General features: G+C 33.0%; 2 protein-coding genes and 1 pseudogene across 2 annotated transcripts; all 3 read left to right on the top strand.

Moving 5' to 3' along the window:
- Positions 1-3875: 3875 nt before the first annotated feature.
- On the top strand, positions 3876-5020 carry LOC114282791 (protein CHROMATIN REMODELING 35 pseudogene; annotated as a pseudogene).
- A 336-nt stretch (positions 5021-5356) lies between these two features.
- On the top strand, positions 5357-25574 carry LOC145820836 (protein FAR1-RELATED SEQUENCE 5-like). Its single transcript, XM_082917379.1, has 3 exons — positions 5357-5596; positions 24345-24347; positions 24447-25574. Exons 1-3 carry the CDS (start codon positions 5357-5359, stop codon positions 25572-25574), a joined length of 1371 nt encoding a protein of 456 aa, XP_082773505.1.
- A 3-nt stretch (positions 25575-25577) lies between these two features.
- On the top strand, positions 25578-26462 carry LOC145820838 (protein FAR1-RELATED SEQUENCE 1-like). Its single transcript, XM_082917380.1, has one exon. It carries the CDS (start codon positions 25578-25580, stop codon positions 26460-26462), a length of 885 nt encoding a protein of 294 aa, XP_082773506.1.
- The last annotated feature ends 409 nt before the right edge of the window (positions 26463-26871 follow it).

The following is a 26871-nucleotide window of genomic DNA, read 5'->3' on the forward strand; positions in this document are numbered from 1 at the left end:
TTGCCTTCCACCTAATCATACAAACACATACGTCAACTTAGTCTTATAAATCATCTTGAAATAATGTGGCTCAACTGTCTCAAATTTGCGTAATGATTGGATAGATTACCTTGTCATTGTCAACAACTTGCTTGCCTCGAAAATGTCACAACATCTCCATTAAATCTGTTTAGTTCTGAAGAACTTGCATCATCATTTCCTTCAGTTCACAAATGTCCGACTGTACTTTGGTCATACGAACTTCATCGTACTGTGCTTTTTGTTGGTTATCGACATGGTGTGTATCAATTTCATCATCATTGGCGTTGCTTTTGTCATTACTGTAATCAAACTCCACCTAATCATAGAAATGCATAAATGAAGTCTGACATTGTATGTTCAAGACAAGTGGGCCAATGGTATCAAATGTGTAGACTGGTTGGAGTGCTTACCGCATCTGTTGGGAAATTTTGCTTCATTTTGATACGTTGCAGCGTCTCCCATATTTGGGTATCACCCCAATCATGAAGCCGAGGCATGGACCGCGTTGTAGCTGACGTACTTGTGAAGCTCAGACAAACACAATCAATGTATAATAGCTGTGGACATTAAGGGGCACACCATAATTAATTTCTTTTTCCCACAAAAATCAACTATATTCAGTAACAATGACATTGATTCTTGTCAATTTTGTAGCTGAACGTACATAGAATACCGATTTTGTTTACGATGTTGTGAACTTTATAGGCACATATGATGCAATGTTTTTTGGGAAAAAAAATGTACAGCAAAACAAGGACTTTACTGATGAAACCAAAAAAAAATTTATGTACATGTTTGTATATATGAATGGCTGAAACCCGAAAGACCTTTCCCAGAATGAATACGTTTGCTTTGGTAATGGTCCTATCAAGGTTTCTTCTATATATTCTTCTTCAACTCTGCCTACAAATGTGTATAAAATTTCCTGTGTCAGTTCTGTGTCTGATTGATTATTCAAAACGAATGAAGATCAATCAATTATGTTCCCCTCTTCGCAACGTAGGAAAATTGGTTCCTCCATTGAGGTCGGTGATTTTGTTTTCCCTGTACTCTTTATTCTTAAATTCATGACGGTGGTTGCAGAAAAGCTCTTTCTGCGACTAGCATACTGGGTCAGGAAGAGTGTTATTTGTCGTACTGACATACTAGGTAACATTATATTTCCTAATAAAGCCCAATTTGTTGAACCATGACAGAACAATGCATGAAACATATGAATGGGGGAATGGAAAAAATAATCGAGTTATTGGCACACCATTAGCAAGAAAACACATCCAGTTGCATCGCGATGACCTTTGGTCTTATACTTGCGAACACCGTTGTGAAGGAATTGCAGTGTCAACTTTGCCCAATTACAAGCTCGCATACCATTAACGTCCTTCACGGCATGAATGAACGATGGACTCAAGGCGGTCATTGTGGTAGGACACAACATGGCCCCCAACACGTACAGCGCAAATTTCCTCCAAAACTCGTCCTCCGCACCATCAGTCTTAGTTAGATAAAGTCTCAACTTGTTCAAAGGAATGACTCCGTTAACAACTCCAACCTCTTTGTAGATATTGAGATATGCTTCTAATAAACCAGCCAACTACACGCCATCGCCTTCACACCGTATTCCCAATAAAACATTAACTGCCTTACAGGTGAGCATGAGTTGACGACCATAAACATTCAATGAACTACTATCAGGATCAAAGTTCTATACCAACCATTCACAGAAGTCGTGATCTATACGTGTACATTTGATCCCCAAGAGGCCACCAAACCCAATTTCAATGACTGTCTGCTTTTGTGCTTAATTAAACCGGTTAACTAGCTTAACAAATTACTTCAATGATATGCAGAGTTGCCTTTTAGTATGCACTTTTTTTACCCTTAAATTAATACAAAAATACAACCAACAATGTCAGCAAAGCAGGACCTAGCCAAATGCATTTATGAAAACATGAAGTACGTAATTACCTTTTCAGATTTCAGTGAACATGGAACTACTTTGGCGTGTTCCTTGGCGCTCACCTTAGCCATGTCCGCAAACCTCTTCTTCTCATTAGAGAGGAATGCCTTCCACCTTTCCCCAAGCTCCTTTTTACTCTTTAGGCACGAAAGTGACACACGTACAAGACAAGCAACAATTATAAGTCCAAAATAACTGTAACTACAACTTTTGCCAAACGCAATCCATGTGCATTGTTTGTAATTAAATAAGATTGCAAATACAAATAATAGTTACAAGAAAAATTCAGCGACAAAACGTAGATAGAATTTTAGAACGAATTGAAACTTACAAAAACAGTAGGAAGTTGACATTATTACATGCTACAATCCAACAAACGTGAAAGAATCAGAAGCCCAGTACCACCATTCAATACAACGCGTGGATAGCAACCCAGTAATGTGTTTTCATCATAGTGTGTTATAGAGAATACAGATTTCCACACTCACCATTTTTGGTCGAGTGTTGTCTGGCCCTTGCATTTCCTTCAATTGTTGCTGGCTGCATGCAAGCATCGTCAAGCTTATTATCACTAAATCTTAAATATGAATACATATATATATGTAAGTATTTATGTCAAGCTGGCCCCAAAATCTGCGTAACACACCTTTCATATATTCGGGACTGAATCGACACCAATTTAAACATTTTTACAGATGCGGAACCAAACCAATTTCAAACATTACAAACTGAACGTTGACAAGGCGCATACTTTCACTATGAAAAATGTAATTCCGGATTGTGAAATGAACAACTAGTACCTGCAACAAATTCATGGTGCAACTGGCCGCTTTCGAGAAGAGCCATCGATAGTGTTAGACATTTGGATATGTTGTTCGCCAATTGTCTTCAATCTTTTCCTTCCCCTTTAAGAAAGAGCAAATCATACAAATTAGATTGAAGGGAAAATTACAGGGGTGGTGTATACATTTTTTCTGTTGTCTCATTTGAATCGATGCACTTTAAACTCCCTTAATTCTGACACTTTATTTTAAATTCCATGGACAATTTTGGTCAAATTGCTAATGCCGTTTGTGATTTTCATAACAGATATTGTAGTGTCAAATGATTGAGATTAACTAAGTTCAGTAAAGTTACAAGTTCACTAAAAAAAAAATTGCACATGCCACATACATGCATATTTTTTGATAGAAAATAGTGAAGAGTTGTAATAAAATGGACGTAATTGAAAGAAAAGTTCACAATTGACGATGCAAAGCGAGGCCATTCAAAATTTGTGCAAAACAAATGACATAAAGACAAAAGTACATGGGCTGCTATAACAATTTATCCTAAAAAAAATTCAGGGTATTCCTTGGTGATGGATTTCATTTGTTTACAAACATATGTACGAAACCAACTGGTAGCAAGTCTTCAAGGAGAAAACTAAAATTGTTGGTGCGACGTGACCAATATCCGTCAAATGCAATGATGACAATTCCTGCAAAGTATTTCAATCAATATTTACAAGAACACAAAAGAACGGCATCAATATGTAGCTGTTATCCTGAAAACTTTGCATAAACATAGACAACAAACACATAATTTCTCAACACATATACAGATTTTGAAACGGTCAAAAGAAAGGACACACATCAAAATTTTGCATTTAGTTCAGACAACTTACAATTGAAATAATTATTTGTACAAGCGATAAATGCATAATTTCCAAAAAATTGAAGAGGAATGACTACATTTTCTTTTTGATTTAGGGCACAAGGACTACACGCACATACTTTTATGAAGGCCGGACTACAAAGGACAAGGAAACAATTGAAATATTTCATGACAGGGTTAAACTATCTGGACAGGATTCTGCTGTCATTGAAATTGTGCTCATCCCAGGCACAAAAAGTAGATGAAACCCCATCAAGTTGAGGGCTTCAATTTCCTACTGAGCAACTTGGTTGCAGAGAATCCAGGTGGCTGCATCCTAGCCCATGCTCCAGGCTCTGGAAAAACTTTCACGATAATTACTTTTATACAGAGTTTTCTGGCCAAGTATCCCCATGCTAGACCACTGGTGGTGCTGCCAAGAGGCATTCTGGCAACATGAAAGAAAGAGTTCTTCACATGGCAAGTTGAGGACATTCCACTATATGACTTATACTCTGTAAAAGCGGATAATCGAGCACAACACCTTCAGGTGCTCAAACAGTAAGCAGATCAGAGAAGAATACTTTTCCTGGCGTACAAACAAGTTTCTTCATTTGTATGTGACAATGAAATAAACAAGATTGTCGCTGCCTGCCAACAAATATTGCTAACGTACCCATCCATTCTCATTCTGGACGAAGGTCATACTCCCAGAAATGACAGCTCGCAACTCCTGAATAACAACTACCTTTCTCTTGAAACGTAATTGTTATTCAACAGAAAGATGATAATTTCAAGAGAAAGGTAATTGTCATTCAAGAGTTGCGTGCAATGACAAACAAGGTTCTTCATTTCTACGAATGAGATTTTCTTCATGAAATGCCTGGGCTTGTTGACTTTACTATATTTCTTCACCTCAGCCCTACACATAAGCGTGAAGTTGAAGAACTGAAGAACTTAGTTAAGAAGTTCAAAATCAGCTGGGATGGGAACACACTTTATGTGCACACATAGTTGAGATCTCTCCTAAAGAGTTCACTTACAGACACGTCAACCACAGTAAGAGAGGGGCTTGACGATGCCCGGATGAACCACATCTCAGAGAAGTTGCATATTAGAGAAGGACTGAAGGCAAACTTCTTCCTTAATCTGTTAGGCTTATGCGAATCAAATGGGAAGAAGGTATTGGTTTTCAGCCATTATCTCCAGCCACTTAAGTTGTTGGAAAGGCTAGCCATGAAAGTGAAGGGTTCGACTCTGGGAAAAGAATTGTTTGTAATCACCAGTGATTCCAATTCTGAGATTAAAGAGTGGTCCATCGATTGTTTTAACACTTCCCAAGCTGGTCGACTCCTCTTTGGATCAGTAAAAGTGTGTGGGGAAGGAATAACTCTCTACAAAATTTGAAAATCATCATCATCATTTCAACTCTTTCAATTGGGTTTCCTATGTTTTAAGTTCAATATCGTCAATGCATGAACTTCAACACTAAAACAAACAGTTCTTTCTAAACATAAGTTTCGGCAATATAAAATCACCAAGTACTACAAAATTGAAAACAAAATTCAACTGAGTGTGCTAGCCAATGCTGAATCAAGATTACTCATTGTTTTTTTTTCATGTTTTTTTGTTTTTGTTTTTTTGGGTACTTTTAAAAAAGAATTGTTTTTCCCGTACCAAGATTACACAAATATATATATATTTTTTTGGTTATATATAACCTAACAACAGTTGGCCATGTAAATGCAGGACACAGTGATGCTTGTTGCTAACTACTATGAAACATATGTTCAAGTTACAGCACTAGTAACAGAGGGAAGAGTTCCTATTCGAAAGGGAGAAAATACAAAAATTGAGTACAGAATAGTTCCTATTGGGTCGATTTGGGGTAGCAGAGAGAAGAGTTCCTATTCGAATAGCAGAAAATACAAAAATGGAGTAGAGAACAGTTCCTATTGGGTCAATTCCGGGTTAGGTGTGAAGGTATATGTGAATGAAAGAAGACAAGCAAGGAGACAGAGAGACACAAAGATAGAGAAAGAGAGAGCGCGAAATAGAGGACATACCTACCAGAGGAGACAAAGCGACGATGGTGCTAAGGTCGCAGTGGTGCTCGATTAACCCTTGCGGTTATGCTTCAACGACAAAATTTTTCTTAAAAAATGAATTTATGAATACACTTTCATGGCTAGCCTTTCCAAGAACTTAAATGATTTTTGTTCGCTAAACTTAAATAAATTAGATTGTTCTTTCAATATGATTTTTGCCCTCAAATATTTTTCTCTGTAAAACCCTAGAGCTACGGGGAAATAGAAGAAGAGAGAGACAGAGAGAGAGAGAGACAAATAGAGAGAGAGGGTTCGAGATGGAAAGACAGAGACAGATCGAGGGAACTTACACCTTTTCTGAACACTTACGCCTTTTTTGAAAAATTTATACCTTTTGTGACAACTTACACCTTTTTTCTGATTTTACTTACACCTTTTATAAAATAATTTTTTTCATAAAAGTTACACCTTTTCTGGGAACTTAGACCTTTTGTAAAAACAAGACTTACACATTTTGTGAAGTCACTTACACCTTTTGTGAAGAAACATACACCTTTTGTGAAAACAAGACTTACACGTTTTGTGAAGTCACTTACACCTTTTGTGAAAATACATACACCTTTTGTGAAAAAAAAAGACTTACACATTTTGTGAAGTGACTTATACGTTTTGTGAAAAAATATACACCTTTTCAGAAAAGTTACACTTTTTGTGAAAGAAATTGTTTCATAAAATTTACACCTTTTGTTAAAACATACACCTTTTTTGAAAACTTATACCTTGTAGTGAAAATACTTACAGCATTTGTCAAAAGTTATACCTTTTGTGAACTTTTTTTTTTTCAAAAATTTACACCTTTTGTTGGAACTTACACATTTTGTGAAAACGCAACTTATACCTTTTGTGAATTTACTTAGATCTTTTGTGAAAAAACTTACACCATTTCTGAAAAATTATACCTTTTGTGAAATAACTTCTTTCATAAAATTTACACATTTTGTTAAAACTTACGCCTTTTCTTAAATCTTACATCTTTTCGTGAAAATACTTACAACTTTTGTGAAAAGTTACTCCTTTTGTGAAATAATTTTTTTCATAAAATTTACACCTTTTGTTGAAACTTACACATTTTGTGAAAACAAGACTTACACGTTTTGTAAAGTCATTTACACCTTTTCTGAAAAAACGTACACCTTTTCTGAAAAGTTACATCTTTTGTGAAATAAATTCTTTCATAAAATGTACACATTTTGTTAAAACTTATACCTTTTCGTAAAAATACTTACACCTTTTCTGAAAAGTTGCTCCTTTTGCGAAATAATTTTTTTTCGTAAAATTTACACCTTTTGTGTAAACGAGACTTACACGTTTTGTGAAGTCATTTACACCTTTCGTGAAAAAACATACACCTTTTTTGAAAAGTTACACCTTTTGTGAAATAAATTCTTTCATAAAATTTACACCTTTTGTTAAAACCTACACCTTTTCTGAAAATTTACTCTTTTTCTGAAATAATTTTTTTCATAAATTTTACAACTTTTCATAGAACCTACACCTTTTCTGAAAATGAAAGTTACACCTTTTCTGAAATTACTTACATGTTTTGTGAAAAAAATTATACTATTTCTAAAAAGTAACACCTTTTGTGAAATAAATTCTTTCATAAAAGGTACACATTTTTTGAAAACTTATACTTTTTCGTAGAAATACTTACACCTTTTCTAAAAAATTACTCCTTTTGTGAACTAATTTTTTTCACAAGATATACACCTTCTATTGGAATTTATACCTTTTGTGAAAATAAAACTTATACCTTTTGTGAAGTTACTTACATCTTTTCTGAAAACACTCACACTATTTTTGAAAGGTTTCACCTTTTGTGAAATAATTTATTTCATAAAATTTACACATTTTGCCAAAACTTACACCTTTTTTGAAAATTTATACATTTTCGTGGAAATACTTATAACTTTTTTGAAAAGTTACTCCTTTTGTGAAATAAATTTTTCATAAAATTTACACATTTTGCTAAAACTTACACATTTTCTAAAAATTTACACCCTTACGTGGAAATACTTACACATTTTCGGAAAAGTTACTCCTTTTGTGAAATAATTTTTTTATAAAGTTTATACATTTCATTAGAACTTACACCCTTTGTGAAAACAAAACTGACACCTTTTGTGAAGTTACTTACATCTTTGGTGAAAACACTTATAATATTTCTGAAAAATTACACCTTTTGTGAAATAATTTATTTCATAAAATTTACACCTTTTGCTAAAACTTACACATTTTCTGAAAATTTACACCCTTACGTGGAAATACATACACCTTTTCTGAAAATTACTCTTTTTGTGAAATAATTTTTTTTCATAAAGTTTACACCTTTTATTATTGGAACTTGCACCCTTTGTGAAAACAAAATTTACACCTTTTGTGAAGTTACTTACATCTTTTGTGTAAACACTTACACTATTTCTAAAAGGTTATACCTTTTGTGAAATAATTTATTTCATAAAATTTACACATATTGCTAATACTTACACCCTTTTTGAAAATTTACACCTTCTCGTGGAAATACCTACACATTTACTCAAAAGTTACTCCTTTTGTGAAATAATTTTTTTCGTAAAATTTACACTTTTTTTTAGTGACTTCCACCTTTTGTGAAAACGAAACTTACACCTTTTGTGAAGTTACATACATTTTTTTGTGAAAACACTTACACTATTTCTCAAACATTACACCATTTGTGAAATAATTTATTTTATAAAATTTACACATTTTGTTAAAACTTACACCTTTTCGTAGAAATACATACATCGTTTCTAAAAAATTACTCTTTTTGTGAAATAATTTTTTTCATAAAATTTACACATTTTATTGGAACTTACACCTTTTGGGAAAAAAATATACACCATTTCTGAAAAGTTACACCTTTTGTGAAATAATTTCTTTCATAAAATTTACACCTTTTGTTAAAACTTACACCTTTACTGAAAACTTAGAACAAAAGGTGTAAGTTCCAAGAAAATGTGTAAATATGACGAAAAAAAAATTCACAAAAGGTGTAACTTTTGACAAATGGTGTAAGTATTTTCACGATAAGGTGTAAACTTTCAGAAAATGTGTAAGTTCTAACAAAATGTGTAATTTTATGAAAGGAAATTTTTCATAAAATGTGTAAATTTTCAAAAAATGTGTAAATTTTTTCACAAAAGATGTAAGTTATTTGACAAAATGTGTAAGTTTCGTTTTCAAAAAAGGTGTAAGTTCCAATAAAGTGTGTAAATTTTATGAAAAAAATTATTTCACGAAAGGAGTAACTTTTCAGAAAAGGTATAAGTATTTCCATGAAAATGTGTAAGTTTTTAACAAAATGTGTAAATTTTATGAAAGCATATTTTCCATAAAAAGTATAAATTTTCAAAAAATGTGTAAATTTTTTCACAAAAGATGTAAGTTATTTGACAAAATGTGTAAGTTTCGTTTTCAGAAAATGTGTCAGTTCCAATCAAATGTGTAAATTATTTCACAAAATGAGTAACTTTTCAAAAAAATGTATAAGTATTTCCACGAAAAGGTGTAAACTTTCAGAAAATGTATAAGGTTTTAACAAAATGTGTAAATTTTATGAAAGAATATTTTTCCATAAAAGGTGTAAATTTTCAAAAAATGTGTAAATTTTTTCACAAACGATGTAAGTTATTTGACAAAAGGTGTAAATTCTAATAAAATGTATAAATTTTATGAAACAAATTATTTCACAAAAGGAGTAACTTTTCAGAAAATGTGTAAGTATTTCCATGAAAATGTGTAAGTTTTTTAAAAAGTTGTAAATTTTATTAAACAAAATTTTCCATAAAAAGGCGTAAATTTTTTCACAAAAGATGAAAGTTATTTGACAAAAGGTGTAAGTTCCGTTTTTAGAAAAAGGTGTAAGTTCCAATAAAAGGTGTATGTATTTGTGTTGTTCAAATAATGGCAATCTGTGAGAGAAGAGGTGCTTGGGAGGGCTTCATGTTTCTCTTTCTAGAATTTCGGAGAGAGAAGAGGCGTTTGGGAGGGCTTGAAATAACCAGTCCAAATCCAATCCAACCAAGTATCTCAATGTAAAAGAGAATGTGTTTTTAATATAGAGGAAGGAAGAGAGAGAGAGAGAGAGAGAGAGAGAGACCGAGATAGACAATGATCGATAGAGATCGGAAAAGAGAGAAAGACCGAGATCAACAAAGAGAGAGAGACCGAGATCGACAGAGAAGAGACCGAGATTGACATAAAGAGACCGAGATCGATAGAGATCGACAGAGGCCGATAAAGAGCGAGAGACCGAGATTGACAAAGAGAGACACAGAAAGAGAGATACCGAGATCGACAGAGAAGAGACCGAGATCGACAGAGAGAAACCAAGATCAATAGAGAGAAAGAGAGAGAAAAAAACCTTTGATTTACGGCAGCGGTGGTGGTGATTTGCTGTGATGGTAGTGGCGGTGGCTATGTGCGATGGCGGTGAGCAACGGTGGCCAGCGACGATTGGGTAGTAAGCGGGGGTGGGGATTGGTGGTGACTATTTTGTATGTGAGAAAGAGAACAGAGAAAGTGTTGGTGTGAAACAAAGAAGAGTGGGGTGGTAATAAAATTTTCAACCTTTAGCGATTAAACTATTATTTGTTGATAAAATTTAGACCTTTTGTTGGAACTTACACCTTTTGTGAAAAAAGTTACACCTTTTCTGAAACGTTACTATAGCGATCCCGATTTTACCTTCATTGTTTAATTGTAATATATGTCAACTTTTCAAAGATTTTGCATGATTATACTAGATTCATCTCATTAGTAAGATACATGTACATCAATTAGATGGTGACTAATCATTGATACCTATTTATACAATGTATAGAAGACTAATGCTAATACATTGAATGTGATGGATTTATTATGAATGAATCTTAGAGATGCATTATGTTTGTATTATGAATATGTAAGATACATTAATCTATCTAATGAATTCATTAATATAGAAGATGCATTATGTATCATGAATGTATGAGATACATTAATCAATTTAATGAAGTTCATTGAATGAATAACTTGAGAGTTTCTCTCTATAGACTACATCTTCTCTCTATAAATACATCTAGTTCTAGTGATCTTCTACCCTAGTTCCTTTGTATTGAGTGTGGAGCATCCCTTGATCTTCATTTTAATCTGAAAGTTTGGCGATTTGGAGCACTTTGGTTTTTGGCCTTCATCTTCTCCATTTGAGGTAGGGATTTCTTTGTTCTTTTTCAATACTCCGTCTATAGATAGACATGTGGTAATTTTGTATTGCATGAAAATCATATCCGTGTTGGATTTGTTTTAAAATCATGAGGGGAACCTAGGGTTGGTTGTTTGAGAATGGTTTTGTTATCATTGACTGTGGTTTGGACTAATTAGAGAATAAAATTAGCATGATATTATTGAAAGAAGCGAAAGCCCTAAATTATATTTTGATTTGGTAAAATAAAAAGGGTTTATGGTTGAACAATGTTGGTAAATTTCTATTGTTAATATGAGTTGTGTAGAAGGTGTTATCAGTTAAAGGATTAATTATGGTATTGGAGTTATTTTGAAATGAACGTAATGAATCAAGTTGGGTTATAGCTTATTATCCATGGAAATGATTTTGTAAAATGAAGCGAATGTAATTGGTTTTGTAAAAAGGAAAAAGTGTTTTTGGAATAAGTGATGGAACATGTTGACTTGAAAAATTATGAAAGTTGATCTTGAAAATGGTAAATGAAATGTTAACTCTATGTGAGTCTCAGAAAATAAATTTGAGAATTGAACTATTGTATCATGAGTGTTGAATACACACATTTGGGGGTTTTATCTTTACCTATCATACTAGTGTCGTTGTTGGGTTTAAGGATTGCTTGAGAGTTGAGTCTCTTTTATTAGGTGTACTGAATACATGCATCTAGAGGTTTTGTCCTTGGTCATCGGTGGAGGATGACATTGGTGTGTTGAATTGTGATGTATGCGTTACACTTGTGTTGGTTAAACATTATTGAATAGTTTATGTGTATGTATTACACTTGTTATTGATGCTTTGTTGTATTGAGGAATTTGTATATGATAATTGTTTATATACATTGTGTTGTGTGGGAGGAGATAGGGGATGTACTCCACGGTTTAGGGGAAGATAGGGGATGGACCTCTAAACCGGAAACTGTTTGATATTGATACAGCACTAAAATGTGTATCATTTGTGAAGTATAGAAGTGTTTTTGGTTGATATTGATACAACACTAAAATGTGTATCATTTGTGAAGTATGGAAGTGTTTTTATCTGAGATTGATACAGTACTAAAATGTGTATCTATTATGAGGTATGAAATGTTTAAAATGAGTTATTATCTCGCTTATCGCTTGGCGTATCCTTAGCTTACTGTGCATATAGCCGGTAGAGCAGAGTTGTAATTGTTATCGTCAGTGTATCTAAGTATGTTATGGGTTGCGATGGTTACAGTTTTGAAAGGCCGAGCTGCCTCATTTGTGGATTATATACATGTTGATGATTTGTTATTTCCCTTTTATTTAAGGCATGCATGTATTGATATAAATGTATTGGGAACAAACCAAAATGCCATTTTAAGATTTTGGAAAGTGTGAAGGAAAATGGGGTATTTGTGAACATGTTTTCAAAAAAGGTCATTTTGTTGTAAGTACGGAAAATGGGGGAAGAGTAATGGGCTTGGTGAAATTGTTTTCTAGAACTGTTATTGTCATGAAAGTTTGTGGAAATGGGTAATGAAAAGGAAATAAAGATGAACCGCTTATAGCGTCTAATGAAATGGCTGTTTTCGAAAAAAGTTCATACTTATGTATATTTTGTATAAACTGCCACATTACTATTCTAGTATGAGAATGAACATTCATGATCATAGCTATCTGTAAGTTGTTATTGTTGGAGATCATGTTGAGATCCCTACTGGACTATATGTTCATCCCACGTTGTTGAATCTTTTTCAGGTGATAGCCAGGATGTTCTACAAGGTTTTGGATCTTCTTATTTGTTGGCCACGGGGCCTCTTTTGTGTTGGCGGAATGCCATTTATGTAAAAAGGGTTATACCCTTCTTCTTGACTTTAATGATGTAAGCCCAAGGGCAATTTATTTAGTGTACTCATGTTGTATTTACTTGCATACGAATGAGAGCAATGTTATTCACTTCTACAAGTTGAATATACGAGTTTATTTCCGCATGTTATCTCTGAAATGGAATTAAGTAAATGAAATTGGTAATATTTCGAGTAATAAAAAGTGGGGCGTGACAACTTGGTATCAGAGCGAGCCGGGTTTGAATACTTTGGGCTCGTGGGAAGTAGTTTTTACTACAGTGGGTTTGCTTCAGGTTGTGAGGATGTTGCATATAGTTAACATGAATGTTAGGACTTGTATGTTGCATTTATATGAGCATGGGATTAAGTTTTCTGGATAGTACTCGTAGCCGGTGAACTTGCTTTGAGGTCCTCTTGGAAACACGCCTGATCAACGTGGTTTCTGATAGGAATTCCTTGAGAGTTCCGGGATGAGTGACTATCTTTATAGACTTGATTCGATTATGTGTTTAAATGTTTAAATGTTTATATGCAATAGAAATGTATGTTTAGGGTGGTAAGTGTATGCCTCGGGGAAGGCTGTTGTGTTGTGCAGTAAGTGTGGTTTTGTTTTTGGACTTTATAGGATGTCTACACGAGGGAGCATGAGATTTGTATCTCGGGTTAGAGGAAATGGTACCGGTGTGTTGATTAGTGTTTTGGGCTTTACTAGTTAATGAGTTTGTTGTGATCCCATCAATTATGTATTTGGGTGGTGTTCGTATTATGACTTGTTATCGGTTGGTGACTATGTGTGGGTGAAATGAGTTAGTGGTGTTATTGGTTATTGGGTATGGTTTGTGAGTGGGAAGAGAATTTCTTGAGTGGATGCTGACGGCAATTTTTGAAAGGAAAATCAGTTTGTGTCCTCGGATAACGAGGGTAGCATTGGTTAAAATTGTCATTTGTATTAGGGATTGGGTGATTGAGGTTAACCATGTCAGTCTTGAGTTTGAGGAGAAGGGCAGGCTTGCTATGTAGGCTTGGGGGTGAAGACTCCCTTAAAAGCAATGTTGGTGTGGTTCGATTTTAGGAAATCCGTGAGATTCCAAAATTTGGGGGTTTGTGTAGGGAACTCCGTGTTTGGGGTAAATGGTTTTGAGTGGCACATCAATGTGTCGTTTACTAAGTGTGGCGGTTTATTGAGTTGATTAGTCAACTTGTTGGCATCGGGTTTATGTTGGCATTGGTCACCTTGAGGATAGTCGTGATTGTTGTAGACATTGCATGTGGATTAGGAAAAACTGAAACTAATCACATTAGTTAAGTCGTTGATTTTGACTGTTGAATTAATACAGAAAATACGTGTATTGATTGTGTGTTGTATATGCCAAGTGTTTAATACATTGTATATGCATTTTGTTTGGGAGGAGATAGGGGATGTACTCCACGGTTTAGGGGAAGATAGGGGATGGACCTCTAAACCGGATTTTGTTTGGGAGGAGATAGGGGATGGACTCCATTAGCACCACTATATGTGTGCTTATTGATTTTTGGAAGTGTTTTTTTTACATGTTGTTGATACAGCAAATTTGTGTATCAATTGAAGTATGGAAATGTTTATATATGAGTTGTAGTCTCATTTAATAGCTCGGCTAGGCAATGGGCCATGTTTATGATTTTAAATTGATTAAGTAAAGGAAGGTAGGATGAAATTCCAAAATCATGAATTTCTTATGCCTTATGTGTTGATAGCAAGGTTGTTATTTCTATTAACTATTATTATAGAAATGTTATGTTTTATATTGGTTGTGGCATCACCGTGTGAGTGGTGGGTGTTATGTTGGAAATAGATTGGAACATAAATTCTTCCAAGTGTTTTGGCCTTCTAAGGGCGCTGTTAAAAAGGAAAATGTTGAGGATTTGATTTAATTTGAATGTTATGAGAATTTCCAAACGAGTAGTTTTTGGCAAATAAACTGGAGATGTTTATGTTTTATGGGTTTATGAAAAATGTTTACAAAACTTTTGAGTTTCGCATGGAAAATGCAAAATTTATTTTTGAATGTCAACGTTGAAAATTTGATTATCTTTGAGAAATGTCTCATGAACAAAAGAATGATTTTTCTTATATTTATACAGAAGATTTGCTTTGATTGTCTTATGTGAAGTTATGAATGTTGAGTAGTGACATAGCTTGGAGCGCTAGTCGGGTGTTTTGGTGATTTGTTTCGGGAAGGGTTTGGTTTTGTTGAGGCTTTTGTGCCTAAGTGTTGCCTTTTGAAACGTGTTTCCTTGGTAAGCCCTTTCTTTTGTGAGAGTTAACCAAAGGTTTGTGGTGAGAATAGTTTCTTTTCTAAGTGCTCGGGTGTTGAGTGCTATGTGATTAGTTGGCCTTGTGTTTCTGCTGTACTCTTAATTTCGAGGACGAAATTCTTTAAGGGGGGGAGGTTATAGCGATCCCGATTTTACCTTCATTGTTTAATTGTAATATATGTCAACTTTTCAAAGATTTTGCATGATTATACTAGATTCATCTCATTAGTAAGATACATGTACATCAATTAGATGGTGACTAATCATCGATACCTATTTATACAATGTATAGAAGACTAATGCTAATACATTGAATGTGATGGATTTATTATGAATGAATCTTAGAGATGCATTATGTTTGTATTATGAATATGTAAGATACATTAATCTATCTAATGAATTCATTAATATAGAAGATGCATTATGTATCATGAATGTATGAGATACATTAATCAATTTAATGAAGTTCATTGAATGAATAACTTGAGAGTTTCTCTCTATAGACTACATCTTCTCTCTATAAATACATCTAGTTCTAGTGATCTTCTACCCTAGTTCCTTTGTATTGAGTGTGGAGCATCCCTTGATCTTCATTTTAATCTGAAAGTTTGGCGATTTGGAGCACTTTGGTTTTTGGCCTTCATCTTCTCCATTTGAGGTAGGGATTTCTTTGTTCTTTTTCAATACTCCGTCTATAGATAGACATGTGGTAATTTTGTATTGCATGAAAATCATATCCGTGTTGGATTTGTTTTAAAATCATGAGGGGAACCTAGGGTTGGTTGTTTGAGAATGGTTTTGTTATCATTGACTGTGGTTTGGACTAATTAGAGAATAAAATTAGCATGATATTATTGAAAGAAGCGAAAGCCCTAAATTATATTTTGATTTGGTAAAATAAAAAGGGTTTATGGTTGAACAATGTTGGTAAATTTCTATTGTTAATATGAGTTGTGTAGAAGGTGTTATCAGTTAAAGGATTAATTATGGTATTGGAGTTATTTTGAAATGAACGTAATGAATCAAGTTGGGTTATAGCTTATTATCCATGGAAATGATTTTGTAAAATGAAGCGAATGTAATTGGTTTTGTAAAAAGGAAAAAGTGTTTTTGGAATAAGTGATGGAACATGTTGACTTGAAAAATTATGAAAGTTGATCTTGAAAATGGTAAATGAAATGTTAACTCTATGTGAGTCTCAGAAAATAAATTTGAGAATTGAACTATTGTATCATGAGTGTTGAATACACACATTTGGGGGTTTTATCTTTACCTATCATACTAGTGTCGTTGTTGGGTTTAAGGATTGCTTGAGAGTTGAGTCTCTTTTATTAGGTGTACTGAATACATGCATCTAGAGGTTTTGTCCTTGGTCATCGGTGGAGGATGACATTGGTGTGTTGAATTGTGATGTATGCGTTACACTTGTGTTGGTTAAACATTATTGAATAGTTTATGTGTATGTATTACACTTGTTATTGATGCTTTGTTGTATTGAGGAATTTGTATATGATAATTGTTTATATACATTGTGTTGTGTGGGAGGAGATAGGGGATGTACTCCACGGTTTAGGGGAAGATAGGGGATGGACCTCTAAACCGGAAACTGTTTGATATTGATACAGCACTAAAATGTGTATCATTTGTGAAGTATAGAAGTGTTTTTGGTTGATATTGATACAACACTAAAATGTGTATCATTTGTGAAGTATGGAAGTGTTTTTATCTGAGATTGATACAGTACTAAAATGTGTATCTATTATGAGGTATGAAATGTTTAAAATGAGTTATTATCTCGCTTATCGCTTGGCGTATCCTTAGCTTACTGTGCATATAGCCGGTAGAGCAGAGTTGTAATTGTTATCGTCAGTGTATCTAAGTATGTTATGGGTTGCGATGGTTACAGTTTTGAAAGGCCGAGCTGCCTCATTTGTGGATTATATACATGTTGATGATTTGTTATTTCCCTTTTATTTAAGGCATGCATGTATTGATATAAATGTATTGGGAACAAACCAAAATGCCATTTTAAGATTTTGGAAAGTGTGAAGGAAAATGGGGTATTTGTGAACATGTTTTCAAAAAAGGTCATTTTGTTGTAAGTACGGAAAATGGGGGAAGAGTAATGGGCTTGGTGAAATTGTTTTCTAGAACTGTTATTGTCATGAAAGTTTGTGGAAATGGGTAATGAAAAGGAAATAAAGATGAACCGCTTATAGCGTCTAATGAAATGGCTGTTTTCGAAAAAAGTTCATACTTATGTATATTTTGTATAAACTGCCACATTACTATTCTAGTATGAGAATGAACATTCATGATCATAGCTATCTGTAAGTTGTTATTGTTGGAGATCATGTTGAGATCCCTACTGGACTATATGTTCATCCCACGTTGTTGAATCTTTTTCAGGTGATAGCCAGGATGTTCTACAAGGTTTTGGATCTTCTTATTTGTTGGCCACGGGGCCTCTTTTGTGTTGGCGGAATGCCATTTATGTAAAAAGGGTTATACCCTTCTTCTTGACTTTAATGATGTAAGCCCAAGGGCAATTTATTTAGTGTACTCATGTTGTATTTACTTGCATACGAATGAGAGCAATGTTATTCACTTCTACAAGTTGAATATACGAGTTTATTTCCGCATGTTATCTCTGAAATGGAATTAAGTAAATGAAATTGGTAATATTTCGAGTAATAAAAAGTGGGGCGTGACAGTTACACTTTTTGTGAAAAATTTTCTTTCATAAAATTTACACCTTTAGTAAAAACTTACACATTTTCGTGAAAATACTTACACCTTTTTTGATATAATTTATTTCATAAACTTTACACAGTTTGCTAGAACTTGCACCTTTCGTGAAGAAAATGAAAATTACACATTTTCTGAAACGTTACACCTTTTGTGAAAACATATCTTTCATAAAATTTACACATTTTTTTAAAACTTACGCCTTTTCGTGAAAATACTTACATTTTTTTGTGAAGAGTTACACCTTTTGTGAAATAATTTATTTCATAAAATTTACACATTTTGTTGGAACTTACACCTTTTGTGAAAATAAACATTACATCTTTTGTGAAATTACTTATACCTTTTGTGAAAAAACTTACACATTTTCTAAAACGTTACACCTTTTGTGAAAAATTTTCTTTCATTAAATTTACACCTTTTGTCAAAACTTATACCTTTTGTGAAATAATATCTTTCATAAAATTTACACTTTTTGTTGAAACTTACACCTTTTGTGAAATAACTTACACCTTTTCCGAAACATTACACCTTTTGTGAAAAATATTCTTTCATAAAATTTATACATTTTGTTAAAACTTACACCTTTTTTGAAAACTTGCACATTTTCATGAAAATATTTACACTTTTTATGAAGAGTTACACCTTTTGTGAAATAATTTCTTTTATAAAACTTACACCTTTTGTGAAAACAAAACTTACACCTTCTGTGAAATTACTTACACCTTTTGTGAAAAAACTTACAGATTTTCTTAAACGTTACATCTTTTGTGAAAAAATTTCTTTCATAAAATTTACACATTTTGTAAAAACTTACACATTTTCGTGAAAATACTAACACATTTTGTGAAATAATTTATTTCATAAATTTTACACATTTTGTTGGAACTTACACATTTTCTAAAAACAAAACTTATACCTTTTGTTAAATTACCTACACATTTTCTTAAAAAACTTACACATTTTCTGAAACATTACACCTTTTGTGAAAAATTTTCTTTCACAAAATTTTATGAAAGAAAAATTTCACAAAAGGTGTAACTTTTGAGAAAAGAAATAAGTATTTTCACTAAAAGGTATAAGTTTTCAGAAAACGTATAAATTTTATGAAAGAAAATTTTTCACAAAAGGTGTAACTTTTTAGAAAATGTGTAACTTGTTTCACAAAAGATGTTAGTTATTTCACAAAAAAGTGTGAGTTTCATATTAATAAAAGGTGTAAGTTCCAATAAAATGTGTAAATTTTAAGAAAAAAATTATTTCACAAAAAGAGTAACCTTTTAGAAAAGATATAAGTATTTCCACGAAAGGTGTAAGTTTTCAAAAAATGTGTAAGTTTTAGTAAAAGTTGTAAATTTTATGAAAAAAATATTTCACAAAATGTGTTACTTTTCAGAAATGGTGTAAGTTTTTTCACAAAAGATGTAAGTAATTTCACAAAATGTGTAAGTTTCGTTTTCACAAAAAGTGTAAGTTCTAACAAAAAGTGTAAATTTTAGAAAACAAAAATATTTCACAAAAGGTATAACTTTTGACAAAAGGTGTAAGTATTTTCACGAAAATGTGTAAGTTTTTAGAAAACGTGTAAGTTTTAATAAAATGTGTAAATTTTATGAAAGAAAAATTTTCACAAACGGTGTACTTTTCAGAAAACGTGTAACTTGTTTCACAAAATATGTAAGTTATTTCACAAAAAGTGTAAGTTTCGTTTTCACAAAAGGTGTAAGTTCCAATAAAATGTGTAAATTTTATAAAAAAAAATTAGGGAGATTTGGTGATAGCCCCCTTACTATCTAATTTGTCTTTCAAAAGAACAAGAATTATATAAGTACTTTCAAAACCCCCTAATATTTTAAAACTTGTTTCTTTTACTATATTACCCTCATATCTATCAACTCTTCTATTAAGTCATCTTCACTATATATTTCAGAGTAAAATTTTACTCTGTATAAAAGTAAAATTTTACATTCTGAAACTAAAAGTAAAATTTTACTCTGTATGAAAGTAATATTTTACTCTGTATAAAAGTAAAATTTTACTTTGAAAAACTAGTAAAATGTTAGACTCTATACAAAAGTAAAATTTTATTCTGTATAAAAGTAAAATTTTACTCTGAAAAATGAGTAAAATTTTAGACTCTACACAAAAGTAAAATTTTACTCTGTATAAAAGTAAAATTTTACTCTGGTTCTGTCAAATGAAAAAAACAGAGCAATAGAACCAGAGTAAAATTTTACTCTGGTTCTGTCAAATGAAATTAGATAAAAAACAACAAAAATAAATAAAAAACAAACAAACAAACAAAAACAAAACAAATTAATCAACATATCTAATTGAGAAGAAAAACTTCTAAAACTCGATCAACAATCACAAATCTCAATGAAAAGAACACATGTGTTCAACGACACTCACACACACAAATATATATATATATATACATATATTCAAAACTCAAATCTGTGTTTAAAAAAATATGTATAACCAAACAACTCCACCCGCACTCTTCTCCACGTGGTTATTGCGAACTCGATGGATCTTCAAATTGCAATAGAAGCTTCAAATTGAGTCTAATTTCGCTTCAAGGTAGCAAACACAAGTCTGATTGCGATTCAGTTAGCGAAGGCGATCTGCAAGTCGTTCGAACTTAGAGTTTGCAACCTTTAAGCCAGATGCAAACTGAAATCGCAATTCCAATTAGAACTTGAAATCCAAAGTTCTTATCGAAGTTGACACAAAGAACAACGAGTCACAAGAGAGAACCCAAGGTCAGATCGCGAAGGACTCCAGTTCGTAATCGCGAGTTCCAGAAGCTTGAATTCGGGTTGATTGTCGAATCAGATCAATTTTGCGATGAAGTCCTTGGTTTCTTAACAGACGCAAATTAGATTAAAGCTTCAAACTAAGCTTCAATTCAAATACACAGGTCAGATTGTGATTGCTTGAACCAGGTCAGTGTTCTAGGTCAAAGATTGAATGAATCTTAGGCTTAGATGAACTTGATTTTGGCTGGCCAGGGTCATAGAGACCAAGAAGGTGGAGAGAGAGTGGGTGGAGAAGGTGGGAAGATTTAGTTGAGGGTATAATAGTCTGAAAAAATATTTAAATAATAAATTTTGTCATTTATGCAAGATTTTATAATTATGAAGGGGTTTAGAAAATTTAATTTTTTTCTTAGTCCTTTTAACAATGAAAGGAAGGTAAAGGGGGTTTATAGCCAAATTTCCCAAAAAATTAATTCACAGAAGGAGTAACTTTTCAGAAAAAGATATAAGCATTTTTACGACAAGGTGTAACGTTTAGCAAAAGATATAAATTTTATGAAATAAATTATTTCACAAAAGGTGTAGCTTTTCAGAAATGATGTAAGTTTTTTCACAAAAGATGTAAGTAATTTCACAAAAGATGTAAGTTTTGTTTTCACAAAAGGTGTATGTTCCAACAAAAGGTGTAAATTTTAGAAAAAAAATATTAAACAAAATGTGTATCTTTTCAGAAAATGTATAAGTATTTTCACGACAAGGTGTAAGTTTTCAAAAAAGGTGTAAGTTTTAACAAAATGTGTAAATTTTTAAAAAAGGTGTAAGTCTTAACAAAATGTGTAAATTTTATGAAAGAAATTATTTCACAAAAAAGTGTAATTTTTCAAAAATAGTGTAAGTTTTTCACAAAAGGTGTAATTAATTTCACAAAAAAACGTAAGTTGTCAAAAAAGGTGTAAGTAATTTCACAAAAAGTGTAAATTTTCAGAAAATGTGTAAGTAATTTCACAAAAAAGCGTTAGTTGTTAAAAAAGGTATAAGTAATTTCATAAAAAACGTATGTTTTCACAAAAAGTGTAATTTTTCAGAAAATGCATAAGTTTTCACAAAATGCGTAAGTTTTCACAACAGGTAAAAGTTTTCTTGAAATTACTTACGCCTTTTTCTGAAATTACTTATACCTTTTGTGAAAACTTACACCTTTTGTAAAAACTTATGCCTTATTGTAAAATTATTAATATATTATTTTGTTATATTATTTTATTAATTTACCTGGAAAGTGACACACTTTGCAGATCACCAATATGTAAATTTTCAAAAAATTTGATATAACCCAATACATAAATGGTATAAATACAAAATAAAAAGGATATAAGTGCCTTACATACCATATGCAAGACACACCTTAAAAAAGTCCTTGATTTCTATATATTACTAGCGCTTAATTTGCAAAATTGATTCCGTGATCCTTTTACTTCTTGGTAGAGTTGGTTTGGATAGCATGAATGTTAATGTGATTTTTTATTTTTTATTTTTTAAATTTTATAATGGAGTATCCAAATCAATTTATGCCTACCTTAATTAATTTCGAAACTCATGCAAAGTGCTCTCTCCATGTGAATTGGACAAATATCGGACAGAATCTGCGGTCGTGGCCCTAAGAAACACATTGTTTTTAATAGGAACTAGCCTATCACCTGTGCTATGTACAGGATAATTATAGATATTTATATTTGTTTTAGATTTTTTTCAATAGATAAATTATGTTTTTTAAGATATTTTTATAAAAAATAATTTAATAATCTTATCACTAACCATAATATATGAGAGAAGTTGAAAAGAGTACTGCAATAGCTATGCATGGGTTGTATCTATAATTATTTATATGAGAGGATTTTAAATGTTGATCAGGAGAATTTGACCAAATCAATAAATACAGGCATGTGGAAAGACATGTGGATTGAAAAAAGTTAATAAATGTTGATCAGGAGATTTTGACCAAATCAATAAATGCTGAGTTTTTTTTTATAAATAAAAAATTTTAAAAATTCAAATTAGAATATTAAAGCTCTCACAGGATTTGGGGGTTAAAATTTCCTTTTTCCATAATATATATATATATATATAGATTAAACCTAAGGCCTAAAAAAAATACACTTTTAAATCTTAAGTTACACTCACTGAACCTATCTTTATTCTGTTATTGCGCCTTTTTTTAACAGTCACAAAAAGATGAATTTTGTTAATTTTTTTAAATAGTTATCAACTAAAAAAGTCATAATCAAACAGGTTAATTATTATTTATTTAGATAATAAAAAAGATAGGTACAAAATTGCAGCCAAACAGGGGCACTGTTGCTTCATTCAATAAAATTCATTTATGGAAATCAAGCACTTACATTACTTCATTGGAAATGAATAGAAAAGAGGGAATAATCGGTCCGACTTCGACCTACTACCCAACTGTCAACAGTGCTTATTGAATTGCCTAGTCTTTGTGGCGAGCGGATCCTCTAGAGTAACTCTCTAGAGTGATCTCCTAAAGTGGATGATCGGACAGCTGTGGTTAAGCCTCACCAAAATGACACCGTTTTGGTGAGGACTTTCAAAAAAAAAAAAAAAAACCAGATTCGGGGATTTCAAACTTCCCCCCATATGAAGAACTATACAGACAGACGGCGGGAAGAAGCGAGCGAAACGAGAGAGCGAAGAAGAGTTTGTTTGAGGCCGATACCTACATCCCCGTTGCCCTGCCGTCGTGCCGTCGCCCCTGCTCTGCTCTAACCGATTGAAACGTATATAGGTATAGTTCGATTTTGTTTTTTTTTTTTTGTCTCTTCTAAATCGAAGTTTCTGAATCTGTGGGTTTGTGACTGAATCGAAGTTTCTCTTATACATATATGAACAAGGATTGTTTTTAAATTTACAGATTCATGTTTTAGAAGAGACCAAACCCACAGATTCATGTCAGACATCAATTTTAGTATCTGAACAAGGATTGTTTTTTTAGAAGGGATTGTCTGAATAAACCCACAGATTCATGTATGAAGCTATACACGAACGAATTGATGCTCTTTACAGATTCAGACATCAATTTTAGTATCTGAACAAGGATTGTTTTTTTAGAAGGGATTGTCTGAATCGAAGTTTCTCTTAGGCTAGAATTCATGTCTGTAAATTTAACAATCAATTCCATGTTTGATAATTGAACCCTGAAAGAATAATTAGTATATGGAACTTAAACTTTGAAGCCCAAAACAAACACAACTGAACTCTCAAACTTATTTTAATAAGAGGCACACTCAGAATTTTATTGAAAGTATTAGTGAAGTAGTTATAAAAAAAAAAAGGGGGAACAAAACTACAAAAGAAATACATTGATCCTTAAAGGAGGCATGGCCAAACAGTTTGCAGTGGCTTATGTACTAGTAGAATTTAAACTTTAAGTCAAAATTGAATCCACCAGGAGTATGCAGCACTGTTTATTGACTGAAGCAACATAAATAGTTTAGGTAACATATTTTTAATTATATATTTGGAACAATAGTTTAGATATATATATATATATATATATAGATTTGAATTCGATTCTCTTTCAGTGTGTTCAGTATGTTGCAGAGACTGTTCTCTTTGAACTTTGTAATCCAATCAACAATAAAAATGAATAACATGAGACATGCCCTCTCTCATTTTTTTTTCCATGCACTGTTAATTGCATTTTCTAAACCATTTCTTGATCTATAATGTTCCTTGTTTCTTTATATATATTCAGGTGGTACATTTGTTATTCGTTGATTATCTTATTCAGTTTGTATACCGTTTTTATGCTAATATTGAGCACTTCTTAATTTTTTAAGTGACTTGGCACATTCAGATGGAACCTAACAATCATGAGAATGACGGGGGTGAGTGTGATTGGAAGCCTGGAGTTCGCATGACGTTTGATACAGAACAAGAAGCTTATGATTTCTATAATACTTATGGAGGAAGGTTGGGTTTTAGTATTAGAAGGGGTTATGTAAACAAGAGCAAAGACGGGCAAATCACTTCAAGGCAATTTGTTTGTAATAAGGAGGAATTTCGGGTTGTCGACAAGCGAGATCCATTAACAAAAAATCCTAGGCAGGAAGTGAGGACTGGTTGTCAAGCCCGACTTGTCATTAAGTGGGATAGGAATATGCAGGAATTTTTTGTTAGTGATTTTGTTGAACAACATAATCATATCTTTGTACCAACAGAATGTACGCATATGTTACCATCCCAAAGGAAGATATCTGCATCACAGGCAACCGAAATAGATTTAGCCCAAAAATCTAGAATCCGTCTTAATGCTGCATTTGAGCTCATGGGTAATGAAGTTGGTGGAAGGGAGTCACTTGGGTTTACAAAACTTGGCCAAAAAAATTATTTGAAAACGAAGAGGCAAAACAGTTTAGCATATGGGGAGGCAGGTAGCATTTTGCAATATTTTCGTGACAAATCATTGGAGAATCCATCTTTTTTTTACTCGGTCCAATTAGATAACGAGGAGCAGATTACGAATATATTTTGGGCCGATGCTCAGATGATCATGGATTATGAGCAATTTGGTGATGTTGTCACTTTCGACACTACTTACAAGTTAAATAGTGCACATAGACCATTTGCGTCTTTTGTTGGATTGAACCATCATAGGGAAACTGTGGTATTTGGTGCAGCTTTGATGTATGATGAGACCACCGATTCTTTCGTATGGGTTTTTAGAAGATTCTTGGAGGCAATGTCAAGTAAGGCTCCAAAAACAATTTTTACGGATCAGGATGTTGCAATGGCTAAGGCCATACCTATTGTCATGCCTAACACAACCCACCGCCTTTGCACTTGGCATTTGATGCAAAATGCATTAAGGCATGCAAATTCTATCTTCAAGGATAAGGCGATGAAGGATAAGGGGATGAAGAGTGTTTTATACACGTTTATGTACGACATTGAGGATGACGAAGAGTTTATGTTAAAATGGTAGGAAATGCTTGACAAGTATGAAGTAAGAGATAATCATTGGTTGAAGGTAACATTTGGGGTGAAGGAAAAATGGGGTTGGCCATATGTTAGAAATGCATGGGGTGCGGGCATGAGTAGCACCCAACTTAGTGAATCCTTTAATGCTTTCTTGAAGGATTTCATTCAGTCTGATCATAACTTAATGCAATTTTTCATGCATTTTGATCGAGTTCTGTCTGAGAAAAGGTACAAGGAGTTACAAGCCGAATATGCTCTATGCCAAAAGTTGCCCAGGGTGAATATTAAAGTGAAGATTATGGAGCAAGCTGCAGATGTTTACACAAATAAAATTTTTGAAGAATTTCAGGATGAGTATGTCAAGTCCCTTGAAGTCAACATTGAAGAAATTGAAAATGATGGTGAGAGTACAGTTTACACGGTTCTTGATAGTGATGGTATAAAGGTGAGGAAGGTGAGGCAGGGGTGTGATGATTCGGTCACTTGCAATTGTAGGAAGTTTGAAATGAAGGGCATTTTGTGTAGTCATTGTTTGAAGATCCTTAGAGAAAGACTGAAATTGAAAGTGATTCCTTCACAGTATATTCTGAAGAGATGGACTAAAAAAGCAAGATCTGAAAATGTGAAAGATAGGTGTGGGCATGATATTCAGGTTGATGTAAGATTGCATCAAACTTCACGTTATAGGTCATTGATGGAAATATTCAGATCAGTAGCATGTAGAGCTTCTGAAAGTGACGAAACATATAATTTGACAGTCGAGAAAGCGGATGAATTAATTGCAGACATTGAAACCATGTTAAGCGCAAAATTCAATATGCCTTGTTCAGATACTATTCAACAAGAAAGCCCCCCAACGCATGCCCCGAAAGCTTTGAAGTGGATGGTGTAGTGGATAAAAATGTAGTCCAAGCAAAAAGACTCAAGAGAAAAGAGTGCACTAGCAAGGGACGAAGGCGGACAAAAGGTGGTTTGGAGCTTGCCTTGGCAAAGAAAAATAAAACAAGTTCACATAATGCTTCTCAAACTTCCATGTCTGTTACTCCTCAAACTCCTCCCTTATTTTCGGCAAGTGCTCCTGAAGCACCTCCCTTAATTCCTCCGTCGGCTCCTTTATTTTCAAGTGTTCCTCAACTTCCTCCATTCTTGCCGAGGGTTCCTCAAGTTAGAGCTTCTTCGTCTCAATTTATGTATCCTGCCTATGATGTAAGTTAGTTTAATAACTTGTTTTAGTACGGATTTGTAGCTGCCGATTATCATTTTAGATTGATATGTGTTTGTTATTGTTGCAGCCAAGTTTT

Source organism: Camellia sinensis, chromosome 3 (genome assembly GCF_055761805.1).
Source record: "Camellia sinensis isolate YWXY chromosome 3, ASM5576180v1, whole genome shotgun sequence".
Taxonomy (NCBI): domain Eukaryota; kingdom Viridiplantae; phylum Streptophyta; class Magnoliopsida; order Ericales; family Theaceae; genus Camellia; species Camellia sinensis.